This window comes from Oreochromis aureus, linkage group 10 (assembly GCF_013358895.1).
Source record: "Oreochromis aureus strain Israel breed Guangdong linkage group 10, ZZ_aureus, whole genome shotgun sequence".
Lineage (NCBI taxonomy): Eukaryota > Metazoa > Chordata > Actinopteri > Cichliformes > Cichlidae > Oreochromis > Oreochromis aureus.
This window is the reverse complement of record NC_052951.1, coordinates 18,324,650-18,342,550: the sequence shown is the minus strand read 5'-3', so window position 1 is coordinate 18,342,550 and position 17,901 is coordinate 18,324,650. Positions and strand designations below refer to the sequence as shown.

General features: G+C 39.5%; 1 protein-coding gene across 3 annotated transcripts in view; it reads right to left on the bottom strand.

The window, feature by feature from the left end:
* The window catches only part of LOC116334034 (replication protein A 70 kDa DNA-binding subunit-like), a 42,049-nt gene that overhangs the window by 1,753 nt on the left and 22,395 nt on the right, over positions 1–17,901 (bottom strand). For all 3 annotated transcript variants that reach the window (XM_031757331.2, XM_039618237.1, XM_039618236.1), the window contains 5 exons: positions 17,210–17,358; positions 14,159–14,288; positions 6,757–6,933; positions 6,497–6,604; positions 6,283–6,369 (listed from right to left, as the gene is read on the bottom strand). In XM_031757331.2, the coding sequence (XP_031613191.2) occupies positions 6,283–6,369; positions 6,497–6,604; positions 6,757–6,933; positions 14,159–14,288; positions 17,210–17,358 (651 nt within the window). The remainder of the gene's footprint in view (positions 1–6,282; positions 6,370–6,496; positions 6,605–6,756; positions 6,934–14,158; positions 14,289–17,209; positions 17,359–17,901) is intronic.

The following is a 17,901-nucleotide window of genomic DNA, read 5'->3' as shown; positions in this document are numbered from 1 at the left end:
CCTCCTCCCACAGATCAAAGACATGCTGGTTAGGTTACCCATCGGTGCTTGTACTTTCACAAACACAAGAATAATTGAGATCGATAATTATGTACGCAGATGTAAGCTGTCTCAACTGTTTGCAGTAAGAGTCACCATCAGTAAGTCAGATTCTGTACCATCAAACAATGGCATGATTTCCAGTGAAAGCATAAAGTCAAAAGCTCTTTTCCATCATAATCAGTGACAATTATTAAAGGGATTAATCCAGAGACAATTAGCAATTCACTTAGGATAACCAGCATCAAGGATTGAACATTTGTTCATTATCATATGTGTGATTCCACACTTCTACTCGTATTTTCAATTTGCATCTACCTCAGGCAAATTAAACAATACGGGGGGAGGGGTTGAATCGGAGGTTCCACTTGACAAAAGGTGACAACTTATTTAAAAATAATGGTTTTCCAAATGGTAGGGTACTGAGAGAAAGAAGGCTTGGTAATTTAATATGCGGAGACTAATACTGCAATCGCATCTGGAAAAAACAATTACTCTGTAGCCGAACATTCACCCCTGTTCTCTAACTCAATTTCAGGCGGTGCGCTGAAGTGGGGTTCTTCCCTGAAGGAATAAATACCAGCACTTCTGGATGTGCAGACAAAAAGAAAGAAACAAAAACAAAACACACACACATGCAAAAGTACAGCACACAACTAGCCAATAAACATTTACACTTACTGATGCCACATCTTCAAAGAGAATTAATAAGATGCTGTACTGTACTGAGCAAAGAAATAACCCAAAACTACCTGCAGAGAAATATTATTTATAATATTATTCATTATACGGGACAGATAGCATTGTCTGTTTAACAATCCAGCACTTAGGTCAAGACTGAAATATCTTAACACAATCACACAATAAGTTTTAAAGAACTGAAATGAATAGGATAAATCCTACTACCATTTTTTTTCCATGTATCCAGTAAAATTGATAAAGGATTCTTAAAACTTGTCTGAAAGTGCCACCTTAAAGGTGAATTAAGACTCTGACAAGGTCACCAACCACCTTCTGTTAAATTCTACTGTAGGACTTTTGGGTCAAAAGGACTATTTTGGCCTATTTGCGAGAAGGGGTCATTGTAAACCCAAGACAGCGGGTTAAGAAAATGAGAGGAAAAAACAGCCAGTGTCCGGAGAAACACTGGAAAACTATTGCCCAGGAACACTTCGATAAGTTTCTAGAAAGTCTGGCTCCTTGGAAACAAAATATAAGGAACACAGAGGTAGCTCAAATCTTTTGGGTTAAAGAAAGACGAATAAATCTTCTCTGAATCTCTCACGCTGATTACATATATATATATATATATATATATATATGTGTGTGTCATGGGAGCTCTTAGTGATTTTTATATTTGCCATCAAGATGATAAATGCCATCATAAGAATTTTCCGAAACCTTTTTCCACACTCAAGGACAGCAAAAAGGTCTGAGTGTAATGTGATGTGAGTGCTAGCTAAGAATACGTTTAGCTGATGATGTAAAGTGGCTGTGTTAAGAGTGTACTTGGCTCTGAATGGCCTGTCTGTTAAAACAAGGCAAGAAAAGCAGATCCTCTATGACACTAATAGATTCAATGAGACACAATCAATGCATTCACTTCAGACTGATGCGCTTGGACTCACACAAGCACAGATATATGTGCACTAATACAGCAACACATATTTAAGATGAATAATCAGCCAGCCTGGAACAGATTCAAAGAGTAAGATTTGAACTCAATTATCACATCTGAGTATTGGTTTGAAATCAGATACACATTCCTTTGGATTGTCTTTTAAACAAATGCAAATTAAAAGATTATGTGTAAACAGCGCTCTTTAGTGCTCCGTAAATCCAATTCACCATGTTGTGAACTGTGTGTGTGTAGGAGAGGAAGTTGAGCCTCTACTGCACTCAACTCTGGAGCACTAGTTTCTGATTCACTGCACATGCTCCTGCCTTTGTAACGCACCACCTTAATGAAACACGGCAGACAGTTAAGACGGAACTTTATTTAAATACAGCATTTACATTTTTATTTACGTCTGTTGCCAGCTGTGTTGGAGTTTTTCATCATCTGAAGGATTTGTAAATTTGTTTACCTGGTTGTGAATATAGACCAGATGTTGTGATGATAAATGCACATTTATCATCACAACATCTGTATAAGAGTCTCCCACTTTTATACCTGTCGTATAAAAGCATAAAAGTATAAAAGCAGGGCAATTTTATCAGTTACTGCTTTGCTTCTCGTACCTTCTGCTTTCAGAGCTCACTTGACCAAAGTAATCTATTCTTAACATAATATTTGTTAAATACCAAATGTGAAAAACCTGACAAACTCCAAAGCTTTCAGAGACTACACCCCCCAGCCTGAACAGAGGGGTATGTCAAGTTGCCTTCAGCAATTTCTGCAATTTTCCAAAAAAACAAAATGTCAATCACGTCTGCTTCATGTAGAGATTAGCCAGGTGAGAAGGGGGATAGAGGGAGTCTGACCTTCATTCTTAAACTCTCAATTATCATTCTTCACACAGCTGTCACCTTTAAAGCAAGGCTAAAAGAGACTGATGCTCTTCAGCACCGTCATCACCATATTTAAACAATTATTGTGGCTTCTCTGTAATTCTTGTAATCAGAAAAAACCTTACATATACATAAGTTAGCAATTGGAAAGCTTATGTGTGAATAATATTTGTTTTGTTACAAAAACATATACATTACGGTCTGGGATTAAAGAGTCAGTTTGCTGGATTTGAAGATCAGAGCACTTTGGCCACATTGTGACGGCTGCCACAGCCCTAAAACGAACCTTACCCATCGTCACGCAACAAAAGAGGCCTTAAACAAACTGAAAGGAGGTCATCTGGTCTGATGAGTCCTGTTTTCCTTTAAATCCCACGTGTGCTGTTTACTTTGGGAAATAATGTCAGTGCTTGTGTTTGCTTTTGGTGAGTGCGATGCTCTGGCGAATGCTCTGAGCATCCCACATGGGTCCATAACACTGCTATAGACCAGGTGCAACTCAGTGATTTCCCCCGTCAGGAAAAACAGGCTATGCCACACTTCCTGTTGTTCAAGAACTGATTGAAGAACATGATGAACTCAAGGTTCTTTTAAACGTAAAAGTAGACACAGCTACACAAATTAGGCCTTCAGAGGTTGATAATGTTAGAGTGACTTATATGCTTAAGAAATCTGATATTAAAAATATCGAACATTTTTTTCTTCCATCTACACGAAATAAACAGATTTAGCTAAGATCTCTTATGTGTAGCTATTTATTTACATGCTTACATTCTTCAGGACGGCCCCCTGGTGGTCAAACTAAGTACTGTCAACACTCATGAGATGGTTTTAAGGGTCTCCTTTTTACTTCTAGATTCTCATTTATATTGGTGATTGTCTAATATGAATTACCTTTGTGAGAGAAAGAAAAGAATTGATCATAACCATATCTAAACAGGATAACGGTCTAAATAGGAAGAGTGACTGATGAATGAAATGAGCAACAGTGTACACTGGTAGAGTTGATGACTGAACAAAAAACATGTGAGCGCATTGTGCTTGTTAAGTCAAAAACCTGGTAGTTTGTCATCTTGCTTCTGTTCCTAAAAATAAGACAAACCTTAAAATATGATCCTAAGCCAGGTCGTTCTCTCTCTGCGTCTCTGTTATGACAAGTGACAAAGCACACACTTTACAACTTCATTAATCTTATTACGTTCTGACATTTCATTGCGTTGTTCTATTTTTGTGAAAACAATGCGGTAGGACTTTTTGCCTTGTGTCACACAAGTGTGTAAGAACGAAGGCTTGGGTAGAAAGACAAACTGAACAGCTCGTGTTTTTGAATTGCGGGCTGTGCCAAATGCAGACGGAAAAAATGTCTGAATAAAGTGATAAGCCTTATGTAGAACGCGTTTCTATTCTGAGCTCATTATATCTACTTTGTTGAAAACTGAAACGATCAAAAAAGTGTTCCTATTTGTCTTAAACTCTTCCTGACACATCCTGCAATAGAAAAATAAGTATTTACCTAAAAAGTAAAAAAAACACCCTTGATTTTGATGCGTTTGCGGTCTTGAAAAAACACGTTGTGAAAATGCTCTATGTCTCTCCACAGTATCACCTTTGATGCATAATTAACAGGTGATCAATGATTTTCTTTTTATTAAGTGCAAACTGCAATTCATTTATATTTAATAATGTTGAATTAACTGAATAACCAGAGCACTGAATTACATGAATAAATCTGTATCAGTCTCTGCCTCAAACACAGACATGCATGGCAAAATAGAGCCTGTAATGACAAGCGCTTACTGTGCCTGCATTTGCGTTCAAGGTGGAAAAAAAACCTGATTGCTCAGTTAGCTGTTCTGAAAGCTGCTTAGTTGTTCAGCAGATCATTTAAACTGTGTCTAAAACACTGTTGACATGTTTTCAATTTTTCATTTCCATTTGCTGCCAGCCAGGGCCCTCTGAACTGCGATGACTCCCCTTTTCTCTGTCTCACAATTTGAGCCCAGATTACCTTAAAATTTCCTTTGGACATTGATGGTTCTCAGTGGATAATTTACACAAAATGTTCATACTCCCAAGGTGAAGTAGTGTTTGTTTTGAAAAACTATGACTCCTTCGGTAATGCAGCCCTGAGGACGACATTTTAAGCCCCACCGGTGGTAAGAAAAGCAAAATCATCAAAATGCCATTTGTTCTGACCAAAGCGTCTGCATTGTTCAATATAATGAAAACTGCAGCCTCCAGCATTTGCTCCTCTAACTTCAGGCTGGCAAGTAGAAGTGATATGCTGACATTTAGCGTAAACAGTTTCTTCCGCTTTCTACATAAAGATCACTCTTTACCGAAATAAACATTATTGTTGGTGAAGTTAGACGTTCCTCGCTGAATGGTTTATGGTTTATGAACTCTGCATAGTTTTCCTTGTAGATTTTCTCGAGGTCAGGACACAGACCATTCAGAGCTCATCCTACATCTCAATCATTCCACTCAGACTCTCGGTATGTGCCCCCAGCAGCAAATTAGTCTCTGAATAATTACGCTAATTAGGCTTAGAAAGACAATAGCTAAATGCTAATTAGCGACTAATTAAGAGAAATGAATTCACAGCTGTATTTGTTTTCTGTTATCCAAAGTGCACTGGCTATAAAACAACTCCCCTGTCACTCTTATACTAATTGAAATGAGTTTGGATTTATGTTATGTGACTGACAGCATGTCGTGATTATACCGCATATGTAGCTTTACATGCTTGGGTCTGCAGTGCAACTGACTGGAAGACAATATCTGATGATGAGTGCTTTAACAAACTCATGAATGGCATGCAGATCATTCATTAATGCACTGCAATAGGTTATTCTGACAAAAATAATGCATGTTCCCTTAATCTAAGAAGAAATCTCTTTACATATCTTTACATTAATGAGAATTTCAAAATGTGTTCATTTCTAAGTGATTTCATAAAGAAAAGTGCCAATTATGCTTGAGTAAATGAAGCCTCAGTTAACACAGCTGGTTAAATTGAGGTTTATGTCAGTGCTAACACTTCATATCGCCTCTTTTAATTTCATCCTTAAGGATCCTGCTGATCACTAAATACCTTCCGTTGCTAAAACTACAAGCTTCCTTTTTTAACAATTAGGCTTTATACAAGTATCGAAGCACCAAAGACACTTCGACATGCAGACTGGAGGAGTTTGGATTCAAACCAAAGGCCTCCTGATTAGTAGGAGACCTGTGAGAAAGCGCTGGGATCTAACAAAAAGACTCCTGTGTGGCTGCGGATTTGATAAGAGGTAAATGTTGCAATTTCCCATAACAATTACATAATTGTAATTGGTCGCTGTCATATAAAAGAATCAGCTCGCACAAATACTTAACATCTGTGTATTGTAGCTGCTTTTTATTGTGAAATTGACCCCGAATGAAACCATTTACTGATTTTTACAACAATGTGACTTGTGTGCAAACCTTTTGTGTATTTTGAAAGCCTATTTTTTACAGAACCATTATTGCTGTATTGGGGAAATAAGATGCCTGCTGTTGTATTTGTTGAATATAGCGATAAGACGGCCGTTTGTGACACTAGCCAATCAGGGTTGAATATTCCTCCAGGATCACTGAAAGAATGATTGTAGGACAATGATGAGCACTATTGTGTACCAGTATATTCTGCTCTACTGCTAAATTGTAATGCACTGTACCACTTTATATTGCGCAGCCATTTTAGCCACTTACGTTGTAGGTCTCTAGCTTGACTCTGTTTTTAAAGATGTGAGTTGTGAAGTTGGCTTTCTGGAAGACTTCATCGAAGGCAGCTTCATCCTTAGAAACAAAACAAACAAGGGAAATACAACATCAGGAGCATCAGAAGCACAGGAAGTAGTCTTTTACAGTTAGACCTTCTGGCAAAATTGCAAAGGCAATTTTCTTGTCCGCCTGTGTGTCTCACTGTGTCTCTGAGATGTCCGAGAGTTTCTGCGCTGTGACCCAACAGGGCCTCAGCTGTCTCCTGGAAGCACGTCACCCACTGGTTATCCCCGAAGTCAGCTAAGTTAGCCTGAGAGAGAGGAACAGGCCGAGATGATGAGTGGGCGAGAGATTATTTATATGTGTATGTGTGCGTGCGGTCATGCATATTCATGGAGGTTACAATAATTCTCATCACAGTATGTATAACAACCACTATTGATATGCACTGTGCACACTTACAGAAAGTAAGAGTCTGTATTTGAAGTTGGGGAACTCTCTGTTACACTTTTCGCAGCGGTACAGCCCATTCTGCTGGTCGATGACCTTCTTGTTGCAGTCTGCAGATGGACAGGCTTGGTACAGACAATTCTCCTTACGAATGTACAGCACTGTCGCCACGCAGCTGAAATACTGTGCCTGAAAATGGAACACAAAAACATATTTATCTTATTACAGGGGTTGAGCTCGATTGCTATAAACACCAAATCATATTGCTCCAATCGGATTGTCTCGGAAGCTGCAGTTAATCTGTAGGTGCTGTGCTAACCAGCAGCAGTTTAATTGCATTTTGTCTATTATATTTTTCAATCTATTACTCTTCCATATTAAATGTGAATGTGGCAAATCAACCAAATCATGCGAGACTTGTTTTAAGAACTTTGCATTTAATGTGCAATTTTTGCAACAGTCAAACTATTCCTGCTGGAACCGGGAGACAATCTAGCATTGTTTCACCAGCTAATTAACACCAATCCTCAAAAGCATAATTTAAGTCGGTGTCAGTAAAAATATGGCAAATTGACAGCATATAGCTGCAGGAGAAAGGAACTCATGGCAGAATAATAGTCAGTGCCAATGTTATGGATCATTTAGTTTTCCTGTTTAACTGGCAGCTTTCTCCTTTGAATGTTTGCAGAGCTGGCAGATGTTAAAACAAGAAATTAACTGTAGCCGTCCTTGTAGCTGGCTCATATTTGCCTCCTTTCATTCAAGCTTTCAGAGCAAAGCCATCTGATTGCTTTTTTGGAGTTTTAGAGTTGAGTAAAACTGTTACACCATCTTGTAGACTCTTGAGTCAAGATTAAAGTTAAAGGTATGCATATGAACACAGATCTGTACAAAAGTTTGAAACAAAAGTCTGAACAAATAATTGTAAATACAAATGCACTGTTCTTTCATAAAGTTATAAAAATAGTCCTGACTCAACAGGACTTAAAAGACAGGTCAACAAATATCATTACAAACTGACAGCCGATGACATTTCCAGTGCATCTATAATTCCTTAAATTTTGTGGTAGCAATTAACAACTGCGGGCTGCTTTAAGGCAGCTGACAAAAGATCTAAAACTGAAGCTAATCACAAAAGACAAAAAAACTCCCATATCACTGCAAAAGAGCTTGAGGAAGGTTTAGCTGACAGAGAATAGGTGGTGCACCTTTCCCTTGTGCAGTGTTGATGCGTAAACAAGACTTATACAAAACAAGTTATCAGTAGGAAACGTGGACTGCTACCTCATTCAGGAACTGAACATGTAATCTTTCACTAAAAAAAGGAGCAGCATTTAAAAAAAACGACAAACAAACAAAAAACAACAGAACACAGGAGCGGAATAATTCAACAAATACCAAAATCTGTATGCAAATATCACACAGTCAATCGAGAGAGTGAAGCTAAAAAGAAGTTGGCTTCTATAAAGCAGCACTGATGCCATAATCACTTTTACTGTTTGTGACTTTTAAATTCATAAAAAAAAGAAGTGCACTAATATTAGCGTATTAATTTGAAGTTTGCTGCAGGAGCTCTGTTTACTTCTTTTCACTTCAAAATATTTGATGTATCCAAACCCGTGCACAGAAACGTAACACAGCAAAATGAAGATTTGACTTCTCCATTCATTCACTTGCAACGGATAACCGAGGACCTCTTAGCTTAAGAAGCTGCATTAGTATATTTACAAAGACAGACAACCTTTACTGTAGACATTACAACTTTTCTATTGAATGAGGCTGCTTAGAACTTAGGAATGTTTTAAAACTTTTTTTTTATATTGAGCGGCACATTCAAAAGCAACATTCATCAGCGCTCCAGGTGAATAACCCTCCGTGGATGTGTTGTTTTCATCTAAATATTGTAAGTATTCTTTTGGTATTTTCTTGTAATTTAAGCTGCCTTACTTTTAAAAACATGACTTAAAAGTGATGAAATTAAACGATAAAATCCAAAAGAAATGTGAGATCGAGAGGAATAAAAGCGGGCCTTTCAGAGCGGACAGTTTTAAAGAGGGCGAAAGGGAAATATTAAATAAAATAAAAATAAACTCAGATCAAATTTGGCATCAACTGTAAAACTGTTGCCAACAAGTTGGCCCAGCTGGTAGATGCATGCTGTTTACACATCTCTATTTGACTTCCAAACAATCTTGGAACAGTTTAAAAAGAGAGCAGAGGGAGTTTGAGAATTCTTTGCATAATAAATGCAAGATGAGACGGATCTCTCTCTCTTCCTTTCTAGTTTTGAAATAGTGCTAATGTGCTAATGTATGCGCGCGCACAAGCACGCCGACATATACACATGGCTCGGTGCAAGGTTATATGCAAAGACCCAAACTTGTGCATTTGGAATACACATACAATGAGCTAAACTTCTTTCTGTTAGGAATTTAAATTAAAGTGTACACAGTCAAACAGCATCAAATTAAAATGCAGCGATATTGCTGTAATTTAAACAGATATTAGCTCCTTAGGCAGCAGAACTCACACTGGTAAAATCAACAGCTAAAAAGGAAAGAAATGCTAATTCTATGGGGGGAAAAGGCTATTCTCTCATCCTGTGGAGACGCTCGGCATTTGATTTCCATAAATATAAATATAAAGAATGCGCACAGCACAGGAACTGCATCTCGTTGGGAAAAGGCACGCACGTGGACGTGCCTGCATGCAAACATACACGCGGTTAAGCACGGGGTGATGAATGTGATATACCTGCACATGCTTGGAAAAACCACAGAAAAATGTATTTTCCTCGATTCACCAGAGGGTATTTCTTCTATCAGGAGAACAGGTCTTAAACAAGATGTTGGAATTGAAGCCAGAATTTAAAATGAAATGCTTTAAAATGCATTCTAAACAACAACTACAAGCTAGAGCTGGGCCAGACTCATTACTAATGTTGGCCTAAATGAGTCTATCAAAGACTCTTTCTAGGATGCCGGCCAAATTTGCGCACACGCACGCACACACACACACACACACACACACGCTGACAGAGCAATGCTGTTCCTTCGTTATACAGCCCACACTTGCTGTAAAGTGTTTAGTAAGAGCATGGAATGTGAAAAGGCCGTTGTGTTCACAGCGTCGCTCATGAGAGGGTTGATGATGTCCTCTGTCCTCATGACCTCTACAGATACTGCCAGTCAGACTTAGAGCTCTTTGACACTTTTTCCCCCTCTAGCTAACACTGACTCACAGCCTCATAATCTGTCCACCCATCCATCTACCCAGTACTCATGCCACACGGCAAGAACCCTTCTTGAACACTTGGTAAGGCTTTTTTTTTTTTTTTAATTAGGAGAATTCCTCCCGTTAGCAACAGCGCTCTCCCCCTCAACACTCCACTCCCATCTTTCCGCCTGCCTCATCACGTTTTGCAGACTTGGGCAGATTGGAGTGCTGGAAGGCTGGAGAGGTGGGAAGGCGATGAGTGGGGAAGGTGGTAGAAGGGTGGACGTAACAGGAGAAAAGAAAACAGGATGCTTTTTGAGAGCACGGGGTTGTTGAGGACTCCTAATGTTGGCAGATGCTACAGACAATGAGCGGATAGAGGTCATCGCGATCTGAACCATAGTGATTCCCACAAAACTAGACCACTCTAAATAAATCCCACTGCATTTGTCATCATCTTTCCGGTTCTCCCTTCGTGTTTTATTCTCTCCCTCAGTATTCCAGTGTGTACACAAAAGCCTTGGGGCAAAGTCTTAACCTTAAGCACACTGAGGAGCGCCTGGAAGAGTAGCATGACTAACGCTGCACATAAAAACAGACACAGAACACAATGTAAAATTATGTGTGCACACTTACCTAAAGATTCAGAAACATTAACACACACACACACACACACTGCTCTGAAAATAGTTTTCATTCTTATCACACCAAATCCCTGTGTCACCTTCTGGCACCTAAATGCAATTAAAATTTGTATGTGGAAGGGCAACCAAGTGAAAATCTACTTCACATAATTGACGTGGCTGCACATGCCAACTTTAATGCTTGTCCCCAAACCCCAACACACACATTGCTACATTAATTAGAAATAGCTTGTACACTTGCATGCGCGCGTGTGCACACACACATACACACACACATGCGCGTGCAAACAGTCACGCACATACATGGAGGCAAACAGGTAGAATGTCAAATTAGATCCCTTCAAACTATAAGCTAATGACTTGAATTCCATTATTATAACCAAAGACGCAGCCTCAGAGTACGCGAGAGACAAGCTTCTTAAAGCCTTTCAATTACAGAAACGGTAGGTGGTACGCAGAGCAGACAGCTAAGAAGACAGAAAAGAGGACAGGACAGAGGATAAGAAGAGGAGAAAAAACAAGAAAAACAAGAAAAAGAGGGATTTCTCACCTTTCAACCCTCATCCCGACGTTACCTTTTCTTAATAACCCTTGTCACTTCTATCCAGTCCACTCTTCACTACTTTCTTTACGCCTTCTCCTGTGGCCTTGGTCCCCGCCCTCCCCCGAGAAAAAAACATCCCTCAGTGCAGCTTTGTAAGTGACATGTAGCTTGAGTGGCTCTGCCTGACTTTTTCCACTCATCAGCTCTCAGTCTCCCACGTTTTCTATCTGCGCCACTTCCCTTCTGGAAATGTTATGCCCTATAGGCTTCCCACACCTCCAAAAACATAATTAGAAATTTTTATTAGAAGCGACATTGATCTTGAAGCTACCCGTAAGTGGCTTCCAATTAAATGTGAGGAATGAGGGAGACTAGCCTGAACTAAATCTCATTAATTAGAAATTTTAGGAGTGGCGCATCACATTTAGATGCACTCTGCTTTTGGTCAAAAGCTTGATAATTCTGTGCAATGACACCTCTTAAAATGGCACACGATTCAATTTGAGGGTTCTCGCGTGCTCATCCTATGGCGTTTGGCTTTACTGCTAATACGTGAGCATCGCTATCTCCCTCCCACAGTTAAAACAAGAGAAGCATGACTCTAATCCATGAAGTCATAGCAAGGCACAGCCTAGAGCTGCTCTGTTTACAATGAATGGAAGACTGACTGTGGATTTGTGTTTGTCTAAATGCTTACATTCAAATGAGGCTGAGCAGCAGTCAGGTCTAAAAATCACTGAAACCATGTCTGTTTACAGAAAATCTTCTTTGATAGTTTTTAATAAGAGGCCTTCAATCACATTATGACCCTGTGATGTTTAGCAGTCAGGATTGCTCATCGTGCCTTTTGTGGGTTCAGTTCAGCGATAATGGCTTTATTGGCATGACCATATTCAGACTCGGCCGTGCTGTGAATGAATTCTGACATGAATTTAAAAGAAATTCTGGTTATTTTCTTACAGGACAGGGAAAAAAATACAGCATCTTTGTTTGTAGAATTAAATGTAATATAATGTTATTTGCACTTTGTGAGTTCCTGATTTTTCAGCAATTTCCCTTTCATACAGTGCATTACATCGTATATTCACTACATACAAAGTGAAATATTTCAAGTCTTTTTTTAAATTTAATTTTGAAGATGATGGCTTGCAGCTCTTAATGCTCAGAAATCCAGTATCTCAGATTATAAGAATATTTTTCCACGATTAGATAAAAAATGTTGGGGCTCCTTTTACTGGAGCAGCATGGCGTGGCACTTGTGGCAAAGCTGAGGTGTTACTGAAGTCCAGATCGCTTGCTGCCATCAGCTCATCTGGATTTGGGGATTTTTGTCATCTTCCTCTTGAAAATACCCCATAGATTCTCTGTGTGGTTCAGTACTTCAAAATCTCCTGTTTTACGCCCGCATTGACTTTGGACTTTGATTAAACACAGCTGACCAAGCTCCACCAAAACCAGCAGATGACACGGCACCCAAATCATCACAGACTGTGGAAACTTCACACTGGACTTCAAACACCTTGGATTCTGTGCCTCCTCACTCTTCATCTAGACTCTTTGACCTTGATTTGCAAATGAAATGCAAAATTTACTTTCATCTAAAAAGAGGACTTTGGACCACTCCAGTTCTTTTTCCTAAGCACAGGTAAGACCCTTCTGACGCCATCTTTGGTTTAGTAGTGGCTTGACATCACTTATATTAGCAATGCAACAGTTGTACCTCCTTTCCTGAAGACATCTGCGTGGTGAGATTGACACCAGCCTCAGACTACTCTTTGTGACTACTCATGAAGGGTATGGTCATCCCGCACACCGTTCCTAGCACACTTTCCCTTCCAGTGAACTCTTCACTGATACAGTTTGGTACACCACTCTGCAAACAGCCAGCTTTTTCAGCAGTAACCTTATGTAGCTTACTCTCTTTGTGGAGGGTCGAGCATTGTCATCTGGAAAACTGCTAATTCAACAGTCTTCCAAGTGACTGCAGTTGAATGTACTGCACTACACCAAAGGATACACTTTCTGTAATGCTGCATTTTTGATTTTCGTGACCTAAAAACTGTAATCGCCTAAATAAACATATCACTATATTTATTTCAATTCATGTGTAATGAATACAGAATATATGAAACAAAACACAATCTTTTTTGCAATATTCTAATTTGTCCAGACGCAGCTGTATATGTAATTCAAGAAAGCCCAATCCACACTGTGAAGGTAACAAGAGCAAGCAAGTTCAAGTTAAGAAATAAAAAATGTAAAAACAGCATTACACTCCTGACGTCAAAGTCCGTCAACATGATGGATTTGTCCCCATGTGACTGGAAACTTTCAAAGCATTAAAGCTTTAACTCTTTGATTTTTGGGGGCTGGTGCCAAAACTCAATGTTTACAGTGCTTGTCTTACAACGCTGGAAAGATTTTCTGTTATCAACCTTGGCTGTACTGTAGCTATGCTGATGTTACATCATCTGCACAGGGTCTCTTTCATTCCTCTTCAAACAGTAGCCAGCTGCCTGAGTGAGAGAAGGATTTTCTGACTCACATATCAATCTGCTTCCTACCAAGACTTTCATAAAGAACTGACTCAGAAATCAAACTAAAACTGCAACACAAACAACAAGATTTACCCTTTTGCTGTTTAACACCTTGTGGTTTAATTTTGATCAGATTTACTGCAGATCCCCCACTGTCCATTCAATGTAGCAAGCACTGTAGCTGCTTGTGGTTCATAAAACAATTAATAAAACATAAAACAATCAAAGACTGTAAAACAAGTCACCTAATCCTAACTGCAAAGAACATTTTAATGCCGTCCATGGATCTTACTTTAGTCTCGTCCACCCCATTCCTAAAATTTATTCTGATATTGGCTGCTATTTGGGTAAAGTAAACCTTCAGTGATCTTTATTTTATTTCCCTTTTAAATCTAAATGCATGTAATGATAATGTCTTTGGAAATAAGGTAATGCAATGTGTATGTAAGTATTTTTGCATGTGCTGACGTCACCTTCTCTCCATGGCCCATGTCTTCATTCTTAATGTCGCTCAGTGTTTTCCAGTTCACGTTTAATCCTGTGCCTGCTGACCTGGTCTCTGTCAGCGACTGGCTGTTGATTGCAAAGCCTTCCCGGTCATACCTATAGAGATGACACGTACATGAATAAATATGCGTTGATTATGCATAGCATTATAAGCACTGACAGGTGAAGTGAATAATACTGATTCTCTCTTCATCATGGCACCTGTCAGTGGGTTGGATATATTAGGGAGCGATTGAACATTTTGTCCTCAAAGTTGATGCGTTACAAGCAGGATAAATGGACATGTTCAAGGATTTGAGTGAGTTTGACAAGTGCCAAATTATGATGGCTAGATGACTGGGTCAGCGGGGTGTTTGCGGTCACAATCTATTAATAGCAGTCCAAGGGAGGAACGCTGGTGAACCAGTGACAGGGCCCTGATTGGCCAAGGTTCACTAATGCATGTGGAGAGCGAACGGATGAGCTACTCTAGCTCAAATTGCCGAAAACGTTTATGCGAATTTCTGATAAAAAAGTGTCCGAATACACAGTCGATCACAGTTTCTTGTGTACGGGGCTGTATAGCCGCAAACCAGTCAGAGTGATCATGCCCCCTGTTCACCACTGAGAGTGAGGATCAGAAATGGAGCAGAGCGGAATGGAAGAAGGTGGCCTGGTCTGATGAGTCACACTTTCTTTTACAACACGTGGATGGCCAACTGTGTGTGCATTGATTACCCAGGAAACACCCAGCACCAGGATGCACTATGAGAAAAAGGCAAGTCGGGAGTGGCAGGGTGATGCTTTGGGCAATGTTCTGCTGGGAAACCTTGGATCCATTCATGTGGATGTTACTTTTACATGTAGTAACTACCTAAACACTGTTGCAGACCATGTACACCCTTTCACTGAAATGGCATTCCTTGAGCTCTCTTTCAGCAGGATAATGCACCCTGCCACAAAGCGAAAATGGTTCAGGAATGGTTCATGAGGTATTGACTTGGTCTCCAAATTTTAAAGCCCTCAATCCAATCAAGCATTTGTGGCATGTGTTGGACAAACAAGCCTGATCCATGGAGGCTAAAATCTTGGTCCAGATACCTCAGCATACCTTCAGGGATCCAGTAGAATCCATGACAAGTCAGAGCTGTATGGCAGCAAAAAGGGTACCAACACAATATTAAACAGGTGGTCATAATGTTATGCCTGATGGGTGTATGTCCAGGCATGCCTATGAACCAAAACACATTGGTATATTCTTTTTAAATTGTCATGCACATTATACAGAGAGCAGGGAAAAGAAATACGGATTTGATAAGTCAAAAGAAAACACAGCGTATGCTTGAGGACACAAGTAAAGATCCCTGGATACTGAAAATATTAAACTACACTAGATGTTCCATGAACACTGGATCTGAATATGTTCGGCAGTGTATCTATTTGTGAAAAAGAAAGTGTCAAAGCAAATGTGTGTATATTTTTTTTACATGTTTGTTCTAAGGCATTTTCTTGAGGAGTAACTAAACTCAATCGCTAACTGCACTGTATCAATTATAATCCAAATAAGCCATCTTCAGACATGTCTGAATCGCTCTTGTAACTGATTTCCAGACACAACATCCTGCAATATATCTGATCTGACATATGGCTGCCAAATGCATTAACAGACCATTTATCCTTTTTTCTCTGCATACATTAGCATCCACATTCATAGTTCATTCACCAAGTGAAAAATACAAATAAATAAAACCTGTCGAGTATTGTCTATGCATGCCTTTTATTAATTTATCTACCTTTTTAATATACCATCTAAAATCTTCATGGATCAGTGTGACTCCTGCTCAGCAGTCTAACTAAGCAGTGCGATCTAATCAACTCATCATCCAAATTCATCAGCTTCCTTGAATTATGCAAAGAAGTCTGGTCCAAACAATCCCACATAGCACCGCATCGCCACAGGAAGTAGAGTCAGACAGACCTCCTTTGTCTTTCTAAAGCGCAGACCTAAATATAAAAAATAAGTGGATAACTGTCTGGTACTTGACTAACTTCATTGTCATTCATTGACTGCTGCCAGCATGTAAACTTGAATAAGGACCAAACAGCAGCTGAGATCGAGAGGAAAAGCTGCGGATTAGAGGAGAATGGAAGAAGTGATGAAAGGAAGGAGGGTGCAGTTTTTTTTTACTTATTTAGCCCTTTAAATATCAACACCAGAGACCAATAAGACCAAGATTAAAGCTAGAGCAATGCAGCCTACCCCTTCACTTTCTCCTGCACACATAAGTAACTGTCATAACTAATATAACGTACCCATAAAAGTGGCCAAAATGATCAATCATGGAACAATTAGCAGAATTCATAATGCAGTCATTAACAATTTAAAAGTGTGAACAGAACACTGCCTTCGGGAACACGCCTGAATTTACTGTATTTACACTTTGAAGGTATGAGTGCTGTTTGATGCAATTTAGTGCCTAAGAATAGATTTCAAGAGTAGCACACAGGCAATCATATGCACACTGAAGGATTGTTATGTACACACACACACACACACACAGAGGGAGGAAAAAGGAAACAGCGTTTTTGTTTTAACAGTGTCCAGACTTGGGAACAGCCTTAATGAGTGAATGAGTCATAATTCAAAATCCCTCCACAGGAACTGCTAATAAGAATCCAGTCTGATGCTGCTCACCACGTTCCCATCTTTGTGAGCAAGTACAAAAGCAGTTAGGAGCTGGAAAACACAAATACTTGGGCTTTACTTTTGTGGTGCTCCCTCCTACCGCCCTTCTGTCTACATCCTGTCTTGAGTCCTGCTGGGACTGAGGGGGCACATGCCACCAGTCTCCAGCCAAGTAATCACTGGGGCTTTGCATTTATATTTATGTGTGAGACGCCTGGTGGAATTTACCATGCCTCATTTCATTTGTATGAGCAATGCAGTTGGGTCTTTTTTTTTACAAAGAACTTATTGATGTTATTATCAGTGCAAGTGTATAATTGTTGGTGTATGGCTGCACATCAGAGTGACTCACCAGGCTCTCAGTCTAAAGGCCTGTGGTATATCTGGGTTGACCATGACTGTTGAACTGAACAATGCAGAGAGAGATCTTCCCCCAAAATCAGACAATCGAGCTCCTTTGATGGCAACCACTGGCTGCGTAGAGCCATCAAAATTTTCTGCCTGGAGAAAGAAAAAAGAAGAAGAAAAAAAAAGAGAGTGTCTAAGAAAGTAATTCAGGAGACAGAATGCGAGGCTGCAAAAGCAGTTGTATTATTGTCTCTTACATGTTTAGTCTGTGTCTGCAGCTTGAAGACACCAGAAAGTAATATTTGGTATGGTGTGCTTTCATAATTGGACAACCTACAAGTTAATTTGAAAGTCATTTTTGGATTTCTGCAAAGAGTAGGGGATTAGCTCTTGCAGATCGAATGAGCTTAGAGAAGAATAGCGCTATTTCATGCACATTCGAGAGTTATTTAGCCTTCTGTCTCAAATAGGAGACTCTCGTTCAAAACAGCCCTGAAGGTCACAGGAATGATTTGACCGATCCAAATTTTACAGCCCAGAAAACCTAATCAAAGTGTTTTTGTACTCGAGAGCACCCAAAGAGAGATGTGAGAGTACATATGCATGGATGTATGCGCACATACATGCATGGGCACCTTCATAAACACGTTCAATTAAAGAGTGTTCAACACTTTTTAATGTCAAATTGGAAATCAA